This window comes from Gavia stellata, chromosome 16, assembly GCF_030936135.1.
Source record: "Gavia stellata isolate bGavSte3 chromosome 16, bGavSte3.hap2, whole genome shotgun sequence".
Classification (NCBI taxonomy): domain Eukaryota; kingdom Metazoa; phylum Chordata; class Aves; order Gaviiformes; family Gaviidae; genus Gavia; species Gavia stellata.
The window spans coordinates 11,757,062-11,777,378 of NC_082609.1; the positions used below are offsets into that span (position 1 = coordinate 11,757,062).

Here is a 20,317-nt window from a genome sequence, read left to right on the forward strand (position 1 = left end):
CCTGGACTGTCCTGCACTACCAAGGCCAAATCTAGTGCTTGGAGTAGTGGCGCTGGAAGCTAGCCAATGGTTTAACAGTGCCAGCACTTTATTCTCCTGCAACATGGACCTCAAAAAGATGCTTGCCAAGGCCTTGAACACTCTAGGCTTTAACCTCTACAAACACATGCAAAGACATATAACTGCATATATAACAGGCAGAGTTATAACTCAGCAGGCTAAAACAACTTCCAACCTTGCAACTATCAAGGGAAGACAAGACCTCTCACAAGGTTAAAACTAGGATTATTCAACACCATGATTTAGCACTCAAGAGAATTCTATGATTAAAACTGTATAATCTCCTACTTTCCACATCTCTTTCTTTACTGGGTTACCTGACATGCAAGAACTTCATTGGTTTGACTTTTGGTCTCATCTACAAGAGGGGAAAAAATATCTACAGAAAGTCTGCCACTATTGTGCCTGAACTACTGTTGAAGAACTGAAGCTCATTCAATGCCAGATGAGATTTAAATATCTGTTTCAAACAGACTGATTTTTCTGGAGAACACCGCATGTACCTTAGTGGATCATTCTGGCAGAGTTGGTAACAACCTACAAAGAACTAACTCCCAGCACATGACACAAGCGAGTAAGAAGCTCCTCACCCTCTTTAAGAAATATGAGCATATATTACATCAAAGCATGTGGAAACAACCCAAAATATTCAAAGGTGTATCTAGGCAGATTTAAAGCTCTCCGTACTTGCTGGCTCTCTACACAGCTTGCTGAGTCTTGGTAGCACCTGTTTAGTGAACATATCCTTCTTTAATTTGTGCTGTTGAACTTTTATGTTTGTGTACAGGATCAGCAGCACCTACATGCTCCGTTCTTGTATATGAAGTTGATGAGTAGTTATTTTGAACTTTGAAAATACTAATCAGAACTTGTCCAAATCAGGAGCCAACTACATGTTTGCTAGACAGGTTTCTTGCCACCAGAACTGAAGACGCTTGCTCCTTTGCCCCCAACTGTCCAGGCTTCTCATCTCATTCATGCTGATTCGCACTTCAGCTCCATTACTCAAAGACTCCATGATAAAACAATGGGAACGCTACCTTAGAGCACTGATTTCCCACGCAAACTGCAGAACTCCCTATTAGCACTTACCTAATATTTTTCATAATCTCAGTGTGCTTTACAGACATTAAACCAAGCTTATTTATATGCTAATATTTCAGCGTTCCCACACAAGATATTTCCTAAAAGAAGCCGGGAGCAGAATCAGACTACAAAGCAACGCTTAGACTTGTTAGCATGAAAAAGGGTTTTGGAAGTGGGTGTACAAGAAGCAGACTAATGAGATGTCTGTGCTGAGGAAAGAAGATTACAGAGAGACTATGGGTAAGCAATGTTTAGGGTGAGTCGCAAACTGGGTGTGCACATATATAACTCCCACCTATGATGCTACCTCCTTGGAAGTAGGCTAGCGAAGTGCTGTAATCTGTCCTTATTGAGAAATCAGGAATTATTACATAACTTGCAACACCTGGTGAAACTCTATCCACTGGGCAAGTGCACACATTCAGCTTCTTCCCAGCAGGGAACTGGCAGTTCTAAGTCTAACTAGTGTTTCATAGAACAAATTTGACTAATAGGTGTCTGCTATACAAGTACAGTAAAGTCAATTGAAAAGGACTTGACTGGTGCCATGGTAAAGACAGTAGCGAGCACACATCTTCCCTTAGTATACTCAGTGCTCCTCTGCAAAAGCAGTCAAGATTTGTTTGCTGTATTAATACTGAAAACAGTACTACACAGGATTTTGCAAAGCCATGAATCCTCATTTCTACTCCCTGCAGGAAGATAGCCACAGTTTTCCAACAGCACTTTCAGTTTCAGCTGAAAACAGCAAAGTTACTCTATGACTGAGCACTGCTCCTTCCTGAGGTGGTGGCATGTAAACAGTTTGTGAACTCTTCCAGACTGAGTGCACCTTGCATGAATGCAAGGGATGGGCTTGCTTACCCAGGCAGTCTTTTCTTGTGTCCTCCCCACACTGTACATGGCCCTTCCATAAAACCAAAGTGTCTAATATTAAAATCACTTTCATTGCATTCATTCCCCTAGAGCCAGGGAATTTTCAAGGAAGAGAACTCACCTGTAACTTGTCCCCAAATGAAAGCTTGTGGATGATGTGAGTCATGTCAGGATTCTGAGGCTGCGCAGTGGCACTGTGCGTTGACACGTGAAAGTTACCAGGGACCTAAAATTAGTCAAGACAAGGAAGACAGGACTTCACATTTTATCCCTCAAGGCATTGCTAGGCTCTGCGATATGAAGCAGAAGTGCCTGGATCCATCCAGTCTGGCAGGCTGTATCTACTTAGCAGTGGACAACCTCTGGCACATCAGAGAAAGGCTCTGAAATACCTTCTTGCACTTGACCAACACTACCGTACTGCATACAGAGCAGAGATCGGTTACATCCCGCAGCCCAAGTGTCTGGCACCCTCACATTGCTACTGCTGCTGACTAGGAGGTGATGAGTGGATCACTCCCAACTTTAGGGATTCCTAACACTTAAGGCTATGTCTTTCATCCCTATTAAAATAAGATTCATGTCTCTGACAGGCAACAAACAGTTGCTTAACGTTTTACTCCCACATCTCGCATTTTTAAATGGGCCCACTGCTGCAGAACAACCCAAGAAAACTGTGGATATATTGGTACTGTAGTACTGGTCATGAACAACCTTACGTTTGAGAAGATAGTGCATAAGAATGAGTTTTATATAAAAAGAGAAAAATCCCACCAAAATCAATGGGGCTTCCGATACAAACTAAGCTAGATCTTCAGCTTTTAGCCCTGGCAATAGCCCTTCCAAGTACAGGATTTTCTGTTTTTAATTTTTTAAACAGAGAGAAATACAAAATTCTGAAAAATACAGATTTCACGTAAGGACTCAGTTCCAAGACATAAAATGAGCACTGGTGTCATTCTGACAGGATCACATGCACACACTTTTCAGATCACTAGCCCTACTCCGTGAAGACTTTCATCAGATTCAGCTCAATCACTGTTATGGAGGGTGCAAGTATTTTTCCCTGTCGAGAAAAGGTTTGGAAATTAAGCAACACTGAGGAGCAATCTGACACGGCCTAGGACAAGAGTGGGAGGACGGTTATACAACTGGTGCCCATTGTGCTCTCTGCAGAGACACCTCACCAGCAGGGCCACGGGAGGCCACATGCCGGTTCCATGTGCTTTCAGGAAAGCTAATTTAAATGACTTGAGGAACAGCAGTGCACTCCTGGGAACACTTTCAGGTGTGGACACAAGCTGTGTCATACACAAGCTCGGTAAACAGGGCGGCAGACTCTGCAGTAAGTAGTACACACAACCACCTATTTTTGAGAATAATACCCAAGTAGAACCCTTAGTCAAGTTTCAAAGCCTGGCCATGTCCCACTCCAGGTACCAGCTCATACAGAAGCCTGTACAATTTCTGCCAAGGGACTGCAGACTTCCAGCTTGTGCACGAGAAGCTCAGGTTTTCAGAGCCAGTGGCCTTTCACAGATTAAGCAGTGAAGGGAGCTACTCCCTGCCACATACAGAAATCCCTGTTTGAGTTGCTTTGGTGAGCAGAACACACCACATCTAGCAGACAAAACCCCAAGTATTTCAGCTCTGTGCTTTGGGAATTAACAGAACAAGAACTACCTTTCAAGAAGCCCTTTCCCAGTTTTGTGGACTATCAGCTGCCAGTAATCTTGGTGGCTTAGAGGGGAGGAAAGAAACGTCCCCTTTTTAAGTCCCTAATCCTTTCCATGCCACAAAATCAGTAAGAGATTCTGCCTGTTATTTTTAGATGCGATTTAACATGACCTGGGAGGAAAAGAAGTAGGATTTTGTAGCTTGTGGTACATGAGGAGGCGTGAATAAAGGGTGTGTCCTCCTTAGGACATCAGTGGGCCCCACCACTGCCTTCCCCCACCCCAGCTAGTCATCTCCAGCATTACATAGCAAGATTATTCAATTCTTAACACACCCATCCCAGAGAGGAGCCTCCTCCAGGCCTGGATTTTCATTCCTTGAGATAGAAGCGGAGCATCCTGACAAAGCATGCGCACAGGCCGCGTGCATGTATTCCAAACATCTCAGCACGGAGCCACTTCTGTTATGCTGGCACACTCTAGTAGGGAACATTCCTGTCATTCTGCGGCTCTCAGAACTAAAGAGCACTTGGATAGAGACATTGCCAAAGACCTCTGCACAGTGAGTCACATTTTGGAGGTGCAAAAGTCGTGAGGAGTAAACACAGAAGCCATTCGGCATTTGTAGGGAGTTCGTACATCCCCTAAACATTAGGCTGCTGCACTGAAAGAGACAGCACTGGCTGTTACACAGAGCTTCTCTCTGCTGTTAATGCTATCTTGATTACCTGTTTTGGAGAACGAAGTAAAACCCTGATCTAACACATTCTCTGCGGGTCTAACTATGCAGCCTCCTCTCCCCACACTGTTCTGCAGCACTGAGAGACTTAACCTTACCACTGATTAGGGATGTGAATGTAGACCTACAGGAGAGACACTGACACGCAGATTTTCATGAGCATTTTACAAACGGATCTTGCTAGCACTTCCCCAGCCAGCACATGCTCACCCACTGTCACTCCTACTCACCTTGTTGATGCTGAAATGGCCCTCAAACCTGCAGCCATCCCCATTGTTGAGAGGTATCTTCATCGAGTTGTCAATATGACCCACTTCGTGCCTTCCCATTTCATCTTGGATATCCAGTCCAACTACTGCATCGGTGGGAGGCGAGGAGACAAAAAATCAAAACAAAAGAAATAACAGGAAGGTTGCATAGGAAAAGCGTGCACTGCTTTTACTGGGAAAAAAAATCCACATCTTTTTTCCTGACATTTTACTAAACTGCGCTAGTAACATCATTTGTCAAATATTAATTGTTATACCAGCTCTTCAGAAAGAACTTTGTAACCAAACTTTTCAGACTGCCTATTTGACACAAATCTACCTCCCATATCCTGCCAGCTGACTGCAATCTCAATTACACAAATAGAAAAACTTCAGGTAGACAAGGCAGGTGATTTGTGAAAAGCCGACAACTAGCTGGTGCATTCAGAGTTACGAATGAAGCTTGGGAGGTTTCTTGCTCCCAGACACAAAAAGGTTGCTATGAAAAAAGGAAATGAGATTTAGAAAGAAGCCAGCGAGGGAGGTCAGCCACTAACACAGGCTGCAGAGCAAGCACAGGGTCCAAGAAAACAGGTGTCCTGGCCTGGAGCAGAAAGCGATGGGGTATTGGCAAAGGCTGCAGCTACTTGATCTCCATCCACCCTGTTACAGAAGAAGGGCCACTGTACCAGTTTGGGCTCATTTCAAGTATTATTTAAAATACAAAAACACCTGGTAAGTGAAAAGGGGTACTCACATTCACAATGCAGGTTTGGCAAACTGATGTTCAAATTGACTTCTATTTTACCTCCACTGTCTTTGTCTGGGTCATCCACGTAGAGCTCATTAACTCTGGAAGACAGAAAACAGATGTGTTCAGGCACATAGCTACCTTCCACAGCAAAAAAACCCCAACAACTTGCATAGGAAGGGAAAAAAAAAAAAAGAGACTTTGAAGCAGGGAGTTTGACTGGGTGACAGCTGCAAGAGAGTTACAAGACAGAGAGCAGGAAAAGTCCTCCACAACTGTATGGGAGGCAAATCCTGATTCAATTTTACTTCTTGCTTGGCAAGTGCAGGAGGTTTTAAACAAGACCCTTGCACCAGCAGAAAACAAAACTCCTGCTCTGACTTATGTTTCCTGCCCCTTTCCCTAACCTGAGTTTCCAGAGGTGACACAAACCAAGAACCTGATGTTGAGGAGGTGGCAGGCTATCATGCTAGCCCTCTGCATACCTGGGCTGTACTCTTTTTAGGGAAGAGGGAAGCATGTGCTCTTCAATTTATTTCATAAATAGTTTTAGAGAAAGGCTGCTCTCAACTATCCCACAGGAAACTTATTTGTGTAACTAATTGCCTTTTGTTATTGCCACCCAGTTGACAGAGCAGCAGCAAGAGAAGGCAGCATGGCATACTTGTATCTCTCTCCTTAATATCTCGTTTCAGTCTATGAATGCTAACCAAAAGCAACAACTAAAATTGAGGAGGATTTGAGCCAGGAACAGATGGGAAGAAACATCCTGGACAGCAGGATGTAACACACTATGCAACAGTCTCCCAAAGTAATGTTGTTTCATAGCACCCACAGTGCTGGCACATATTTCACAGAAGACAGAATACAGATACAGAGTAAAAGGAATACAGGAGTATAAATATTTATTGTTGGCACATACAATCCATTTGACACGTAAAAAATAAACCAAAAAAACCAGTGCAAGCACAGCTGAATGAGCTGAACAGTTCTAGAGAATCCACTCCAGGGAAACTCACCACAAAGAACAGAGAAGATGGTGAGATTACCTAGCAGCTCTTTCTCCCTCAAAGTCCAACACTGTTCAGCCTCATCAAATAAGAAGATTTGACAATTTCTCTTCCAGTCAGACAGATTATAAAGTTATGGGAACTTATGTTCAGGCAAGCTACGTAAAATAAACTACCTTCACTAGTAAGTGCTCTGTCTTATTTTTATTTAATGCTCAAAGTGCATGAAACCCTTTGACAAGCCCTTACCGAAGAGTCTATATGCTAACAGACAAACCAGACTAAGGGCAGCTACAAGACAGATTCAAAGTGATTTTGCTCTGGTGATACATCTCTGGACCATAATGAACTGTTTGCCCTGTGGATTCAGAAGAAACAAGCCTTCACACTGAGAAACACACAGCTGCCAATTTTTTTGGAGGTAATTGCTCACAGGTCAGTGGGGTTTACAGACACTCATTTAAAACCAGCACAGCATTTGTCTTCAGCTTCACAGCCCTACCTTTCTCTGTTTTTAATTGGCTTGACAAGTTGCTTGCAATCATTACTCAACGTATTTTTCAAGTGATTAATAAAAATGACACAGAGGGAGGGGAAAGATTGCTCATCAGTGACCTAGTTAGAAGCTTCTTGGCTGAGCCCTCTTCTCCTGGGTGGAATGCATTAAAACTTCTGTGTGTTCATTACTGGCAGATTGGATAGTGATTGGGATTAAGTCATATGTCCAAATACGGTTGTGAGGAGCAGCTCCAGCCAGGAGAGGCATTAATCCCCTAAAGCAATACACCTTTCTGCGCTTCCCGAGTCCTCCCATCAAGATCCCAGTTGCCAGCCAACCTGTTTCATAACAGCACTTGGCTTCTTCCCAGCTCTCTGCCGTCTGAGCTGTGGGCCATGCCCAGCTAGTGCCGCGGGCAACTTGATGTTACTGGCAAAAAGGAGCATTCGCGTCAGGGTTGGCAGAGAAGCACATCAGGTTCAGCAGCAGAGCTGAATATCCCAGCTCTTTGGAGGAAAGCTCTCAGGTCAGTATTGGTATCTGCTGATGTTCAGAATTGGAAATTGTCAGGTGTGGTCTGTAAGCAAAGGCGCATAAGCCTTTCAGCAATATGCGATTGAGAACTGGTTGCTGGTAGAAGTCAAAGGATAAACTGTGCACAGGGAGCCTATGGAAGCTCTTACATAGGAAGGCAAGCGGTGAGGTCACTCAGTTGCAGACTGGATCACTGAGGCAAAGAGAAGTAGGCCAGTCTGTCCACGTCACACAGCCCATTAGTCGCAGATAAAGGAAACTGGTTTCCTGTCCTGCGCTCCGGTCACTGGACCAACGGTTCCCAACCTGTCCTTTGGGCAAGGCTCACAGCCACTTCCTCCTCCTCTTCACCTAGTAGCCCCCTGCCCCTCTCCTATTCATGTTCTCAATTTCATAACCCTATCTATCGCTCCTTAGACATCTGACAGCTCGTGACAGTCTGTCCTTCCTTCCCCTCCCTTGGACCTGCAGCGACGCCTTTCATGAAGCACCCTGCCCGCTGAACCCTGCTTCTCCCTCCCAGCTCTGGCCACTGCCTCCTCCTGGCAGCATCAGCTCTTCCAGAAAGCCCAAGCTAACAAACCCAGCAAGGTTTCTTATGGGGGGCTCCAACGTGTACCCTTTGTGCTGACCTCTGTTACTGAAGTTCCTCTCACTATGGGGAGCCAAGGGCACAATGACAATACACCGCAGGCTACACTTTTTGGGGCAAACCTCAGAAGAAACGTCATCATTTTCAACAAACTGGAAATTTCACTCCCCAAATGCATTCTGGAAACCTCACAGGTAAAGCAAACTTCCAGGGTTAAGGCTAATCCTCCCAGGATCTCCCCCTGAACCACCACCACCTAAGTCTGGATGGAGCTGGCAGAGATCCGGCACTCACACCTCCCTGCTGTCCTCCTCCCCAGGGCCAAGAAGCCAAATTGCACACAGCCTTCCTATTATTTAATTGCACAATCCTGGGATGTTGGGAAAAGCACTATTTACCACCTCTAGCAACTCTCCCTAAAGGGATAGCGTCTCCAGTGGAAGAAATGAAGTTGGCTCTAATTTATAGCTGTCCCTCCTGGAACATAAAGTGTCTCAGGAATAAAAGTGCTTAATAGTGAATGCGGGACGGTCAGAAGGGAAATAAAACCTGAGGTCAGGCAGAAGGACACTGTAAATGCAGCTGCTTCTATGGTGGTTTAGAGAGGCAGCGTATAGGGTCCTACTGTGACTCCAAAGATGGCACGTACCTCCTCCGAAGACCCTAAACACATAGGAGTTGGTATTTTATTGGCTGCTGTTAAGGTCTATTTGAATAAAAGTGGCACAACAAAGCAGGGGTGAGGTGCAGAGATATGAAAGTACAACAAGGGCAATAGGATAGGTGAGAGGTGGACCTCTCCCTCTGCAGGGCCTCCCACCACTGATTCAAGGAAAGGGAGGAAAGTTTCTCCATGCAGCAGGAGCCGTGATCCACACAGAAAGAATCTGCTTCGCTTCTAGAAAGAGCCACTTCGAAATATTTCACATTCCTGAGTGGTGCTGCTGGGTTTCTCAGTTGCTTATCCTGTTTGCTTACAAACTTGCAGCATTACACAGAAAAAAGTTGGAGGGACTCTTTGGCTAAGATTGCAGATCATGCAAATGGCACGCGAGAGAGAATGAAAGGGGGAAACAGCGGCAAGAGGGCTCAGGATTTCTTTAAGATTTTATCCAAAGAAAGCCAGACCCGTTCTCCATGCTTTAGGACTTAGATTTATGACACAACAGCTTTGTTTCCCCAGAAACAAAACTCCCCCAGTAACTTCTTTCCACCCAGCAGCCCCGGCCACTTCAGCACTTCAACAGCTGAAGAGCCTGCAGCCCTTCGAGTACAAGGGGAGACACACTTCATTGACCTTTCAGAGCTTCACATGCTGCCTGGGTGCTCTCTAAATGCATCTTTCTTGTCCTCTGTCCTCCTTGTCCCAGTCTCCGCTTAAAGTTCTAGCCTTTTTTCTCCCTCTTTCCCAGCAAACAACCAGGCACCCTCCTCCCTGGTCATCAGCCATACAGAAAATACAACCACTTACTCCAGCAAGCTGCATTTTACCTTGTGCTCCAACTCCCAGGAGGCACTTTCTGGTCTCCAGGACCCTAAGCCTAACAGGGAAAATAATTATTCTTTCTTGAGGGAGCCCAAAGCTTCTCCATAGACTTTCTCAGGCGAGCTCTCTTGGCTTTGCTTGCCATTTCAGCTCTAAACAACCACCTGCCAGAATCACAACCATCCAAAGCTGAGATTCCCGCACTACCTTCTTCTCAGTTGTGCCAGACCAGAGAAGACCCAACATAGGACAAACAACCCATCATCTTCTCAATTTCACAGAATCACTACGGTTGGAAAAGACCTGCAAGATCATCAAGTCCAACCATCAACCCAACACCACCATGCCCAGTAAACCATGCCCCACAGTGCCACATCCACACGTTCCTTGAACACCTCCAGTGATGGTGACTCCACCACCTCCCTGGGCAGCCTCTTCCAATGCTTCACCACTCCCTCAGTAAAGAAATTTTTCCTAATATCCAGCCTGAACCTCCCCTGGCGCAACTTGAAGCCATTTCCTCTTGTCCTGTTGCTTGTCATTTGGAAGAAGAGACCAACACCCACCTCACCACAACCCCCTTTCAGGTAACTGTAGAGAGCGATAAGGTCTCCCCTCAGCCTCCTCTTCTCCACACTGAACAACCCCAGCTCCCTCAGCCGCTCCTCACAAGACTTGTGCTCCAGACCCCTCACCAGCTCCGTCGCCCTTCTCTGGACACGCTCCAGCACCTCAATGTCCTTCTTGTAGTGAGGGGCCCAAAACTGAACACAGTATTTGAGGTGCGGCCTCACCAGCACCGAGTACAGGGGCACGATCACCTCCCTACTCCTGCTGCCCACACTGTTTCTGATAAAGGCCAGGATGCCGTTGGCCTTCTTGGCCACACTGCCGGCTCATATTCAGCCGGCTGTCAACCAGCACCTCCAGGTCCTTTTCCACCAGGCAGCTTTCCAGCCACTCTTCCCCAAGCCTGTAGCGTTGCATGGGGTTGCTGTGACCGAAGTGCAGGACCCGGCACTTGGCCTTATTGAACCTCATACAGTTGGCCTCGGCCCATTGATCCAGCCTGTCCAGATCCAAATTTGTGTGAAGAAACATCAAGCAGGTCAGCAAATTCTCTACCGTGTAATAAATTGGGCATACAGGTATTGCTCTGCCATTTGTAATCTTCCTTCTATGCCCTGAATCTCAATCAGTCCTTCATCAAAAAGGTCTTTGTCCCAGATTAGGTCTTGGCTCAGCTGTGAAGCACAGAAAACACACCGTCTTACAAAGGAAGGAATTACAGTTCTCCAGGAGGCAGGAAGAAGGAGAAGGGTTTGAAAGACGTCAATGTAGATTTGAGTCAGAAATTGCAAATGACATCATGGCACGACCTTCCGCTTCCTGCTAACCCACACATGTACATTAGGACAAATGGCATAACAACACTTCACAAATATATAACACCTTTTATTAGGTAATCTCCAAGTTACTACGCAAACATTAATTAAGCTTCTTAGCACCCCGGAGAAGTAGGCAGCTAAGTATTACATCCTTCTACAGAAAAGTGTCTCTCTCGAGGTCAGTCCATGGCAAGAGCAGGATTACAACTCCCATTCCCCTCTGACTACTAGGCTGTATTCCCTATGCTGGTCTAGCTTGCTCCAGCACTTCATCTGCCTCAACTGGATGAGCTGGTGGAGTTAGGACCAGTGTCTGGGACCTGGGTCAGAACATATGAGTTGCAGCATTGTGCTCCCAGTGCTGATGGCTTACGCTCCAAAGTTAGAGTTTCCAGCAGAAGGAACACCAGGATCACACTCTACTGCTTACAGGAGGTGCAGCTTGATCCTGCAGGTTGCTAGGAGAAATTTTCATGGGCCAAGAGTCACAAGACACATTCCACATACCTTGGAGAGCTAAGGGACAAAAAAACTCTGAAGGCAGGTATGATACCAAATCTGCTTCGCTGCAGGATTGGTCTTGGGCATGCAAATGAATCCAGTGTGAACAAGCAATGTTGGTCTCAGAAGCTCCTGGTGTTTTGCTTCCTCCCACATTCAGGGTACCTGACAGCCTGCAGGAACAGTCAAGTTGCGCTGCATGTGATGTGGCCCTGGCATAGTAGCTGGGCTGTGTGATATTCATAGACTGGCCAAGGTATTTTTCATAAAGATTAAAGCAAGCAGGTGTCCCCAGTGAATGATTCAGTCACCTTAAATGAACAAATGATTTGGACATTGCTGATGATTTATGCTTTTATGCAAAGGCAGTATTTTTATTACAGATATTCTGCTTAAGTAATTAATTGTCTTGCAGGGGGACACAGCCTTTTAAGAGGCAAACTTGTCACTCCAGCCTGTTCAGTGCCAGTTACTTCATTAAAAAAAAAGAAAAAGAAAACACTGCCAGGAATGGTCTGTTGCTTTCTATAGTGTGCTGTGGCAGATGAATTATTGTTGAGCAGCTACATTCATACCACAAGTATCACATTCATACCCTCCTACCCCTTCCCCTGGCTGCCAATGCAAGGCAAACTAGATTAGTTAATTACATCTTTCCTCCTTAATGATGGAATACTTGGAAAACTCTTATTGATCCTACAGAACATAATTCATGACCTAATTACAGTGATAAAACTGCAGGATTATCATCTTGCCAGCTATTAACTTCTAGCACTGATCTGAGTTAATTAGAAAAGAGATAGGTGATTTCTACACTCTTGATTTGCAACATAACAGCAAGATGAATGAGGAAGGCCGTTAAAAGGTATGCCAAGCAATTTCTAGCCCTTAATCTACTCTCAACTCTCAACCTACTACTGATCCTACCCAGGAAATACCAGACACATTTAACGCTTCATCTACCTTCATTTCTTTGGCCATTTGAGTCATTTGCTCAGTGGGACAACCGTGTTTGATACTGTCAATTTTGCAGAGGTTCAAATGTGGAGCATGGACCTCCTTTTCTTTATCTGCCTTTTACAGAATTGAGGAGGTTGATCTAGATTCTTGTTTTGGACTAAGTCTTCAGTCACTCTCAGTCTGGACGGGGGCAGGGAGGGGGGGAAAGATCCTTGATTTCCAAAGTTAAACTCACCCTCCCCTTAACTGCAATGATGGCTGGTGGCTGAGCAAAGAAAGAAAAACATCTTCCCTCACCAGCCCTTCACTGTGCTTTTCCTGAAAATGATGTGGCCCCACCTAAGAACCAAGCTTTGATTCCCTTCATGGCTGCTCAGAGGACTGCCTGTTCGGGTCACGTAATAAATCTAGAAGATGAGAAACTAGGAGTTTTCTACCCTACTCAGGGCTCGTCTACACAGGAAGCTAGTCAGCAGCAAAATAGGATGTGCATTTATAGCACGTTACCTATGCCACATGAGCTTCCTGCATGTAATGCGCAGTGTCTTAGTTCGACTTCCTAACTGAAGTAAGCTCCTGCGCACAGACGCAATCTTGGTGCTCATCAGAAATGCCCACACGAGTTATGACATAGCTACTGTGATGCACGCTGTCTTCCCCACATAGGTAATCTCTCTGGTTTTTGTGTTATGACTGTTATCCTTAAGATGAGGGTGTAATTCCTTGGCTTTCTGCCACGCAGACAAGTCTTTAGCAGTTGAGACTATAAATGCTAAGACAATGGGCTGGTCAAGGAAAAACAGCTTTGAAGTTGGGCAAGAGTGACCAAACTGAGATTTCTAGTAATACCAGGAATTTAAGTTGCTACAGTCACATGAATGTAGAAGTCCAACAGTGGGTAGAAGCTACCAAGTATTAGGGGTTAGCATGGTGTGGAGCAGAGCTTATTTTCTCATGTTGCAGCATGAGTTCAACAAACCACACCAACCTCTCACTTTAGATGCAGATACCAAAAGAAACCTCCCATTGGTGAGAGTTAGACAGTTAATCCTGTGGGTACCACTGCTGTTGAGGTTGCTGCTGACTTGCCCTGAAGCAGGCTGTCAACGCACACACACCGTGCACAATTACTCGGCATAATAGGGCTATGAGGTAAGCATGAGGCCACATCAGCAAACCTGGTACGTCTCTGATGTAAGGCACCAGGCCAAGTGCTCTCGATTTCACCTTGCCATTAAAAATGTGCAGCTATCCCCATGCAATCCGGCTTTGTCAAGCGCATGACTGCTTTAAGGGAAGTGTGACACAAAAGGAGAAAGACTGATGCAGCCTCATAGTACAGCTGGCACTGGCAAAGCAGGAAAGCTCACCTCATGTAAGCGCACACTCTAGTTAATCATTCAAATCCTGGCTGACACTAGGAAACTTCAAGCTGGGAGAGATAGCTGTTCTAGTACTCTCTTAATACAAAAGAAACTCAAAGCTTGCAGGAAAAGTTGATTAGAATTGAACAGTTTGCACATAACGAATCTGCCGTATCTTCAAAAGTATTTGATTCATGGGCAAACAAGGCTCAAAATATCTTTGTGAGATAGTATCTCCCCTGTTACTTGCTACCACACAATTTAAATGGTGGCACAGAGTTCTCGCACTGTTCCAGACCGTGTAGAGCTCCACGCTTCTGCACCCTTATTCTGAATGATGACACTATACTGCCTCGCAACACACTGCCGGTAATACACACTTGAAAGGGAAGCACAAGAGGTTCGCAACATCTTTGAACACCTTTAAGGTACTGGGTTTCCCAGAAGAGAAAGCAATGAGTAAGAAATGGAAAAAGAAAAGTTTACTTCAACTTTAGAAGTTGCTGAACTGGGAAGCACTTTGTTATTTCCGCTGTTACAGGGGGAGCCTATTCACAAATGCTGTGGGTGATCTGTTCCCAGCAAGAGAGATTTTGATGACCTATAACTCATCAGAAGGAGGTTTTCATATTCTGTGAGCTATTGAGTTGGATGGTCCATGACGAATCAGTTTCCTGCATTCATTTGTCTCAGTCTCTTCCACGACATCCTCTCTAAAATTTTACTGCTTTATTGCTTACAAACACCTCCTCCCCACGCAGTTCCTGCTGGGAAAGGCAGTTTACCATCTCTCTGAGGTTTTAATGAGAAACTTGTCAGCTGAGCATGCAGGAACTTATAGCACCTCTATCTTTCTGGAAAATGCATCATCTTGTTAAGAAAAAAAGCATGAAGAGGCCTCAGAGAATCACACAATTTTGCTGTTCAAAAAGAAATCTCTAGTCAGGAAACTACCACTATATAAAGGCATGTGCACTCAAACAATTGGATCAAAATTAGGTAAATGTTACTAATACCTCTGGTAAAGCATTAACCAAAAGAAAAAAGAAAACCAGATGAGAGAATGAGATCTAAGAGGAGAGCAAGAAAAAGTACTATTTTACTTGAAGCAATTTGTCTAGCATTTCTCTGTTTTTTAAAAACAAGAAAACCAAGAAAACTCAGCTACTGAGAGAAGTGGGTTGATAAGGTGACTCTAGTATTTTACAAGCAAATGCATGGAACTGAATTCAAAGAAACAGCAAGTGAGTAAGAAACCTAAGATACCATCTCTGAAGTAAATGTGCAATGGGCATAAAAAAACTAGCTACAGCTAGATTACACTACTGTCTTAAGGTTAAACATTACTCAAGGTGAAAATTATTCTTGAAATTATATTCTTGACCCAAGTCAGAGCTGCACAAAAACAATGAAAAAGCCACATGGTTATCAGAACCCACGTAAAGCATGATCAACCTAAATATGGCACATGAGCCCAATGTGTTTCAGAGTTTTTTTGCTCAGCAGTGATATCTGTTGCTATCTGGACCATCACGTAAGTCTGACAGAAGTTCCACCCTTCCTAACTATCCAGGAACTGTGCATCACAGTTTAGTGAGCTCACTGCCACATCAGCAGGATGATGGGGAATATTTCCTAGAACCCAAAACAAAGGTACCTGTGTTAACAGTTACTAAGAAAAGTTTACTTCAAGGCAGGAGGAGCATGAGAACAGGAAAAAAAAAATCTGATTAACTAAAATACTTGTTCTATGAGCAATTTTTTAAAGCAGAAATTATTCCCATTTTACTCAAAGGAAGGTCCCAGTGAAGTTACCTGGGACAACTTGTCTTCAGGCACAAAACCTGTCAACTGAGTTTCCAAATAAGGCTCAACAGGCAAAAAGGAAGAAGATGAAACTCATGCATGAGTAAAGCTATCTGCATGTATCAGAGATTCAGTTCTGACATTAAAAAAAAAGATATATTAACATTAAACTAATAATCATTCACATTGAATGCAATTAATTTTTTCCAAAAAGCATCTCCAAAAACATCCAGTGAAGGCTGGCAGAATGGGATACCCATTTTATCCACAGGTAAGTGAGGGGAAAAGAAAAAGTCTCGTCAGAGATCCCACCATATCTGCAATGGTACCCCACAGTCCACATGGATTCAACCAGTAGGCACCACACATTTAAACATATGGTATCACTGATGAAACATACAATAGTTTACGAATATCACTTTGAATCAAACAAGTACAGAGGAAAGTGCCTATTCAGGAGGCGAGGGGAAACAAATCCCAGATGAGGACAAGAAATCAACAACCTAAGGAGGAAAAGGGAAACTGCAACTGACTGGCATTGATCTTCTTAGCATTCACACTACCTTACACCTGACCACCAGAGAACTGAAAAGGGTCGGAAGCTTTTATTGTGATCTCTGGTCACATAAAAAAAATATCCACTGTGCTCAATAGAGAAATCCAGTATGCAGCTAATAAAAGGATCAAGCAGGTCTGGAACTGTTTTCACTGTTAGAAGTATTTTAGAACCAAGTTTGTCTAGCATACCTTAGTAAATTAAAAAGCGGAATGAATGACTGAGAATTCGGACTCAACCAAAAGGAATCCAAAAACCATTAGACAACTAACTGACCTAGTGAAATTACAGGTACATTTGTTCAAGATAACAGAGTAAAGCTGTAAAGAATCATATATGCACATCCATTCAAACAAAGGAAAACATGATTTTTACTTACATTTCAGTGGCTATGAATCCGGTGAGCTCAGACAGGAAGAGAAACAATATGAAGAGACAGCAGCAGACAGAGACTAGAAAAGAGGCAAGGAGAGGAAAAGGTTAGGTTCAAATCTCTAACAAAGACAAACTGTTTTCACACAGACATATTATTCCCTTTGTGGATGCGCCACCCAGACACACTTAAGAACTAACGTTCTTTAGGGACAATGACCCAGACAAGGCCATCAGAGCAGTGACTTCAATGGCATGACAATGTCCAACATCCTGCTGGGTATCTTAATTCTTGGGCCACCTTTTCCATCATGATTTACATCTCCCAATGGCTCCTGTGTTCTCCATCTCCAGCACACAATGTTGGTCTGCCAGCTCTTCCTCCTTCTTGACAAAGCTGCTTGACAATATGATTTCTCTGGAGCCCTTGCTCCAAATGTGATTTTATTACTACTAAAACCTCCACAAAGGAAAAAGAATCAACACCTCCTTGCTTGAAAAGCATAGTCAGCTATGCAGTGTTTTGTGGATTAGGAAAAATTTTGGTTCTTTGTCAAGTTCTACAGCTATGTGTAAGTCACGTCACAGCCTGCACTACCCACCAGATAGAGCTGGTACAGCAGAGACATGGCAATTGTGGTCTAGTATAGCCAATGCCCGATACTTCTCTAATTTCCCCATTTGCCAATATATAGACTCTTCAGAGAGGGAAAGTTCCCAGCGAAGGAAATGCGAAGTACCTGGACAACAAGTCCTGTGTCTTTTCTAAGAATGCCAACCTAGAGTTAAGAGGAGGGAACCTAAAGTAACTGGCATATTACTGGTTACTCAGGAAACTATTCAAAACATTGTACGGTGACGTTCACACAACAGTGACACAGTCATTGACCCACACAGGAGGGGCTGGAAGGAAGGACAGCTGTAAATCCTATTGAGCAGGGATGATTGGAGTAGACAAGGATGTGCCAACTCAAGGAGACAGGGCTGCAATGTGTATTTGTATTAAATAAAATATCCAAGTTCACCATGAATCACTTTATGAAAGAGTAAACCAGGAAATGGCACGCTATTCCAGGGCTGTGACAACAGGAGCACAATCTGGCTCACCCCTCAATCCCAGCAAGAGTTACAATGACCAAGCTCTTTGGAAATGACCACTTTACCATAGCCACTAATTAGGATTGAGAAATACGTAAGAAAAACGCTGTTCCTCAACTTTATTCCACATGACCTATACAGCCTGAATACCCATTCCTTTGGGAAGCTCAAGCAACAACTGGCCGGGGAGCAATTTTATCATACAATTGCGCCTGTCCAAACTCCCTTGGTAGAGAATGTGAGAGGCAAGGGAAGGGAAGAGGAGGTACTTAAGGCAAATACCGAGACAGACCCTCAAGTGACCTAAAGCCTTGTGCCTCATTCTTCAGATTAGTTAGTTTATAGTTCTGAGGAAGGAGAAATGCGTTGCTTCCCCTTCCTCATTAGAGTCATTTCAAGGGTGGATTCATTTACTGACGCTCTGAAAAGTGCAAGGGATTAAAAGAGATGCCAAAAATCCATTAACTAGGATGAAGAAAGAGAGAAAAGGGAAAAACAAAGTCAAAGACCAATAGGAAAATCGGAAGCAAGAGGGGATATTAATTTCTGAAGAGAAACCTCACATGGGCACACAGTTGCTTCCAAGTCTTGGCTGTCAAGACACAGAAGAACAACACTGCTGTAACCCAGCTAAGCCACTGGCACAGTGCACCATGCAGCGTGGGGGAGGAGAAGGGTCTACTTACAGCACAGCAGCAAATTCTTGTGAGAATGTATACACCTACGTAAGAGCACAAAAAAAGCAACCTAGGCACAAGACTAGTTGATCCAGTGTTTCTTACTGTTAATCACCGAACAGCAGAGACACAAGATCTCTGATCTTTGGCACTATGCAGGGGAGAGTGTTTGACATAGAGACAACGCTTTCTTCTTTAATTGCTTCCCATATTCCTCTCTGCTTGTTATCATCCTGTAAAGCTTTTCCACAGCATCAGCTAGACCTCTCTGCTCTCCAGCACTTCTACGCAAGCCTGGGACTACTAACTGTGAATTGTGTCCCGGAGCTTTCTCTCTCTTCCAATTTTTTAACTTTCTTCTCTTCCATTTCCATCATCAAGTTATCTTCTCCTTTTCCACTATACAAACTATTTGCTCCCTCGAGTTCATCTTCCAATCCAGCTCTTGCAGTGAAGGCTTGTGACAATACTTAGCAAATACAGTACAGTAAAATTCCACTAACCTATGTCTAAAACATCCTGTAAGAATGCCCTGAAACACCTGTCAGGGACTGACTTTCAAAGCTCCTCAATACTTTTGCCAGTCTTCAAACTATATAGTCAGTTTTCAACCTGTAAAAGAGATTACTGAGGATGGACATGAGAGGTGTATATAAAACCATGAGCAGCCTGAAGGAGATGAATGGGGAACAACTACTCACTGTCTCTTACAGTATGGGAATGGGAAGGAAAGGGCAGGTTAAAAACAAGAGGATGTTTTCCCTTACACAACACCTAACTAAATTCTGAAAATTCTTGACTATGGATCTTGGGGATGCTTTAAAAAAAAAGAAAAAAAAAAGAAGAAAAAGTCTAAGATTTCAAAAAGGAATCAGACATGCCCTGAAGAAGAAATCCATTGAGGGCTACTAAACACAAAGGAACCACCTCTAGCTCACGGAACTCAAAACTGCCAACTGACTGAGGCCTGGTGACGTGCTTAACCTGTCCTCATGCTCTTCTCAGGCATCTGCTGCTGACCACTCCTCACAAGAGGATACTAGGCTACATGGACATTTGCACTGACCTAGCTAGTGTGGCCACTCTTGTGTTAAACTCTTCTTGTACACACATATTTTCAGGACAGGGGGTGTCTTTGGCATGAGACTTATGTGAAAGTCTTATGCATTAAACTGTCTCTTGAGCCAACATTTTTTCAGATGCAGAACGTGAGCTCCTCTCTTTAGCATGGAGCTGCAGGCATATACGATGCTCCCAGCATAAGAATTTACGCAAACAGTGCTTCAGCTACTTACTTCACAGTGAAGGCCTTTACATGCTTCCATGCAAATGTGCAGTTCCTGCCACCCACATTTGACAACTGTATTATATTTGAGAAAGTAGATTAAAGGCTAGGATCAGACAGAATTAATGCATAAAGCTTAGCTTAACTGCAAGAGCATTGCGATGTTCCCACAGAGCTCAAAGGACCATCTAAGACAGGTTTCTTAAAAGTCTAATATGCTAACATGATCAATATATCAAATGTTGCTGGTGTTAGACACACTGGAACACATTGCTGTCAGCTACTCAGTAATCCCAAAAGGGTGGGAAATTCTCCCATGCTTTTTTTTCCTACACTAGCTTCGACAACCTAACCTTTTTGTACATATCCCTTCTGAGACATACCCCATCTATGCACATTCCTGACTCTTCCTCCCTACCCGACAAGAAATGAAAGAAATGCAAAGTGTTTAACACATCATACAGACTGAGAACATGGATCCATGTCTATATTAAGGCATAAAATTAATAGCATTTATTGTTCAATGGAGCAAACTGCTATGAAGTGCAAGGAACGGGTCTTGTCACAGATGCTATGTGAATCATAACTTTGATATTTCCTGGTGCGTATTTAAAACTTCAGCCTCCAAACAGCATAGAGTATTTCTGGATAACATTACCATGTGTGCATACAACATGTGCATGCAAACTATGCATCCACACTGACTGTTAAATAGCAGGATTGCTACAGCAGCTGTCTGACTTGCAGGCCCCT

At 43.9% G+C, this 20,317-nt stretch overlaps 1 protein-coding gene across 2 annotated transcripts in view; it reads right to left on the minus strand.

Annotated features, from left to right (window-relative positions):
• Window positions 1–20,317, minus strand: part of ERGIC1 (endoplasmic reticulum-golgi intermediate compartment 1) — a 59,995-nt gene that overhangs the window by 13,968 nt on the left and 25,710 nt on the right. For both annotated transcript variants that reach the window (XM_059825271.1, XM_059825270.1), the window contains 4 exons: window positions 16,512–16,584; window positions 5,443–5,537; window positions 4,668–4,792; window positions 2,144–2,248 (listed from right to left, as the gene is read on the minus strand). In XM_059825271.1, coding sequence (XP_059681254.1) covers window positions 2,144–2,248; window positions 4,668–4,792; window positions 5,443–5,537; window positions 16,512–16,584 — 398 coding nt within the window. The remainder of the gene's footprint in view (window positions 1–2,143; window positions 2,249–4,667; window positions 4,793–5,442; window positions 5,538–16,511; window positions 16,585–20,317) is intronic.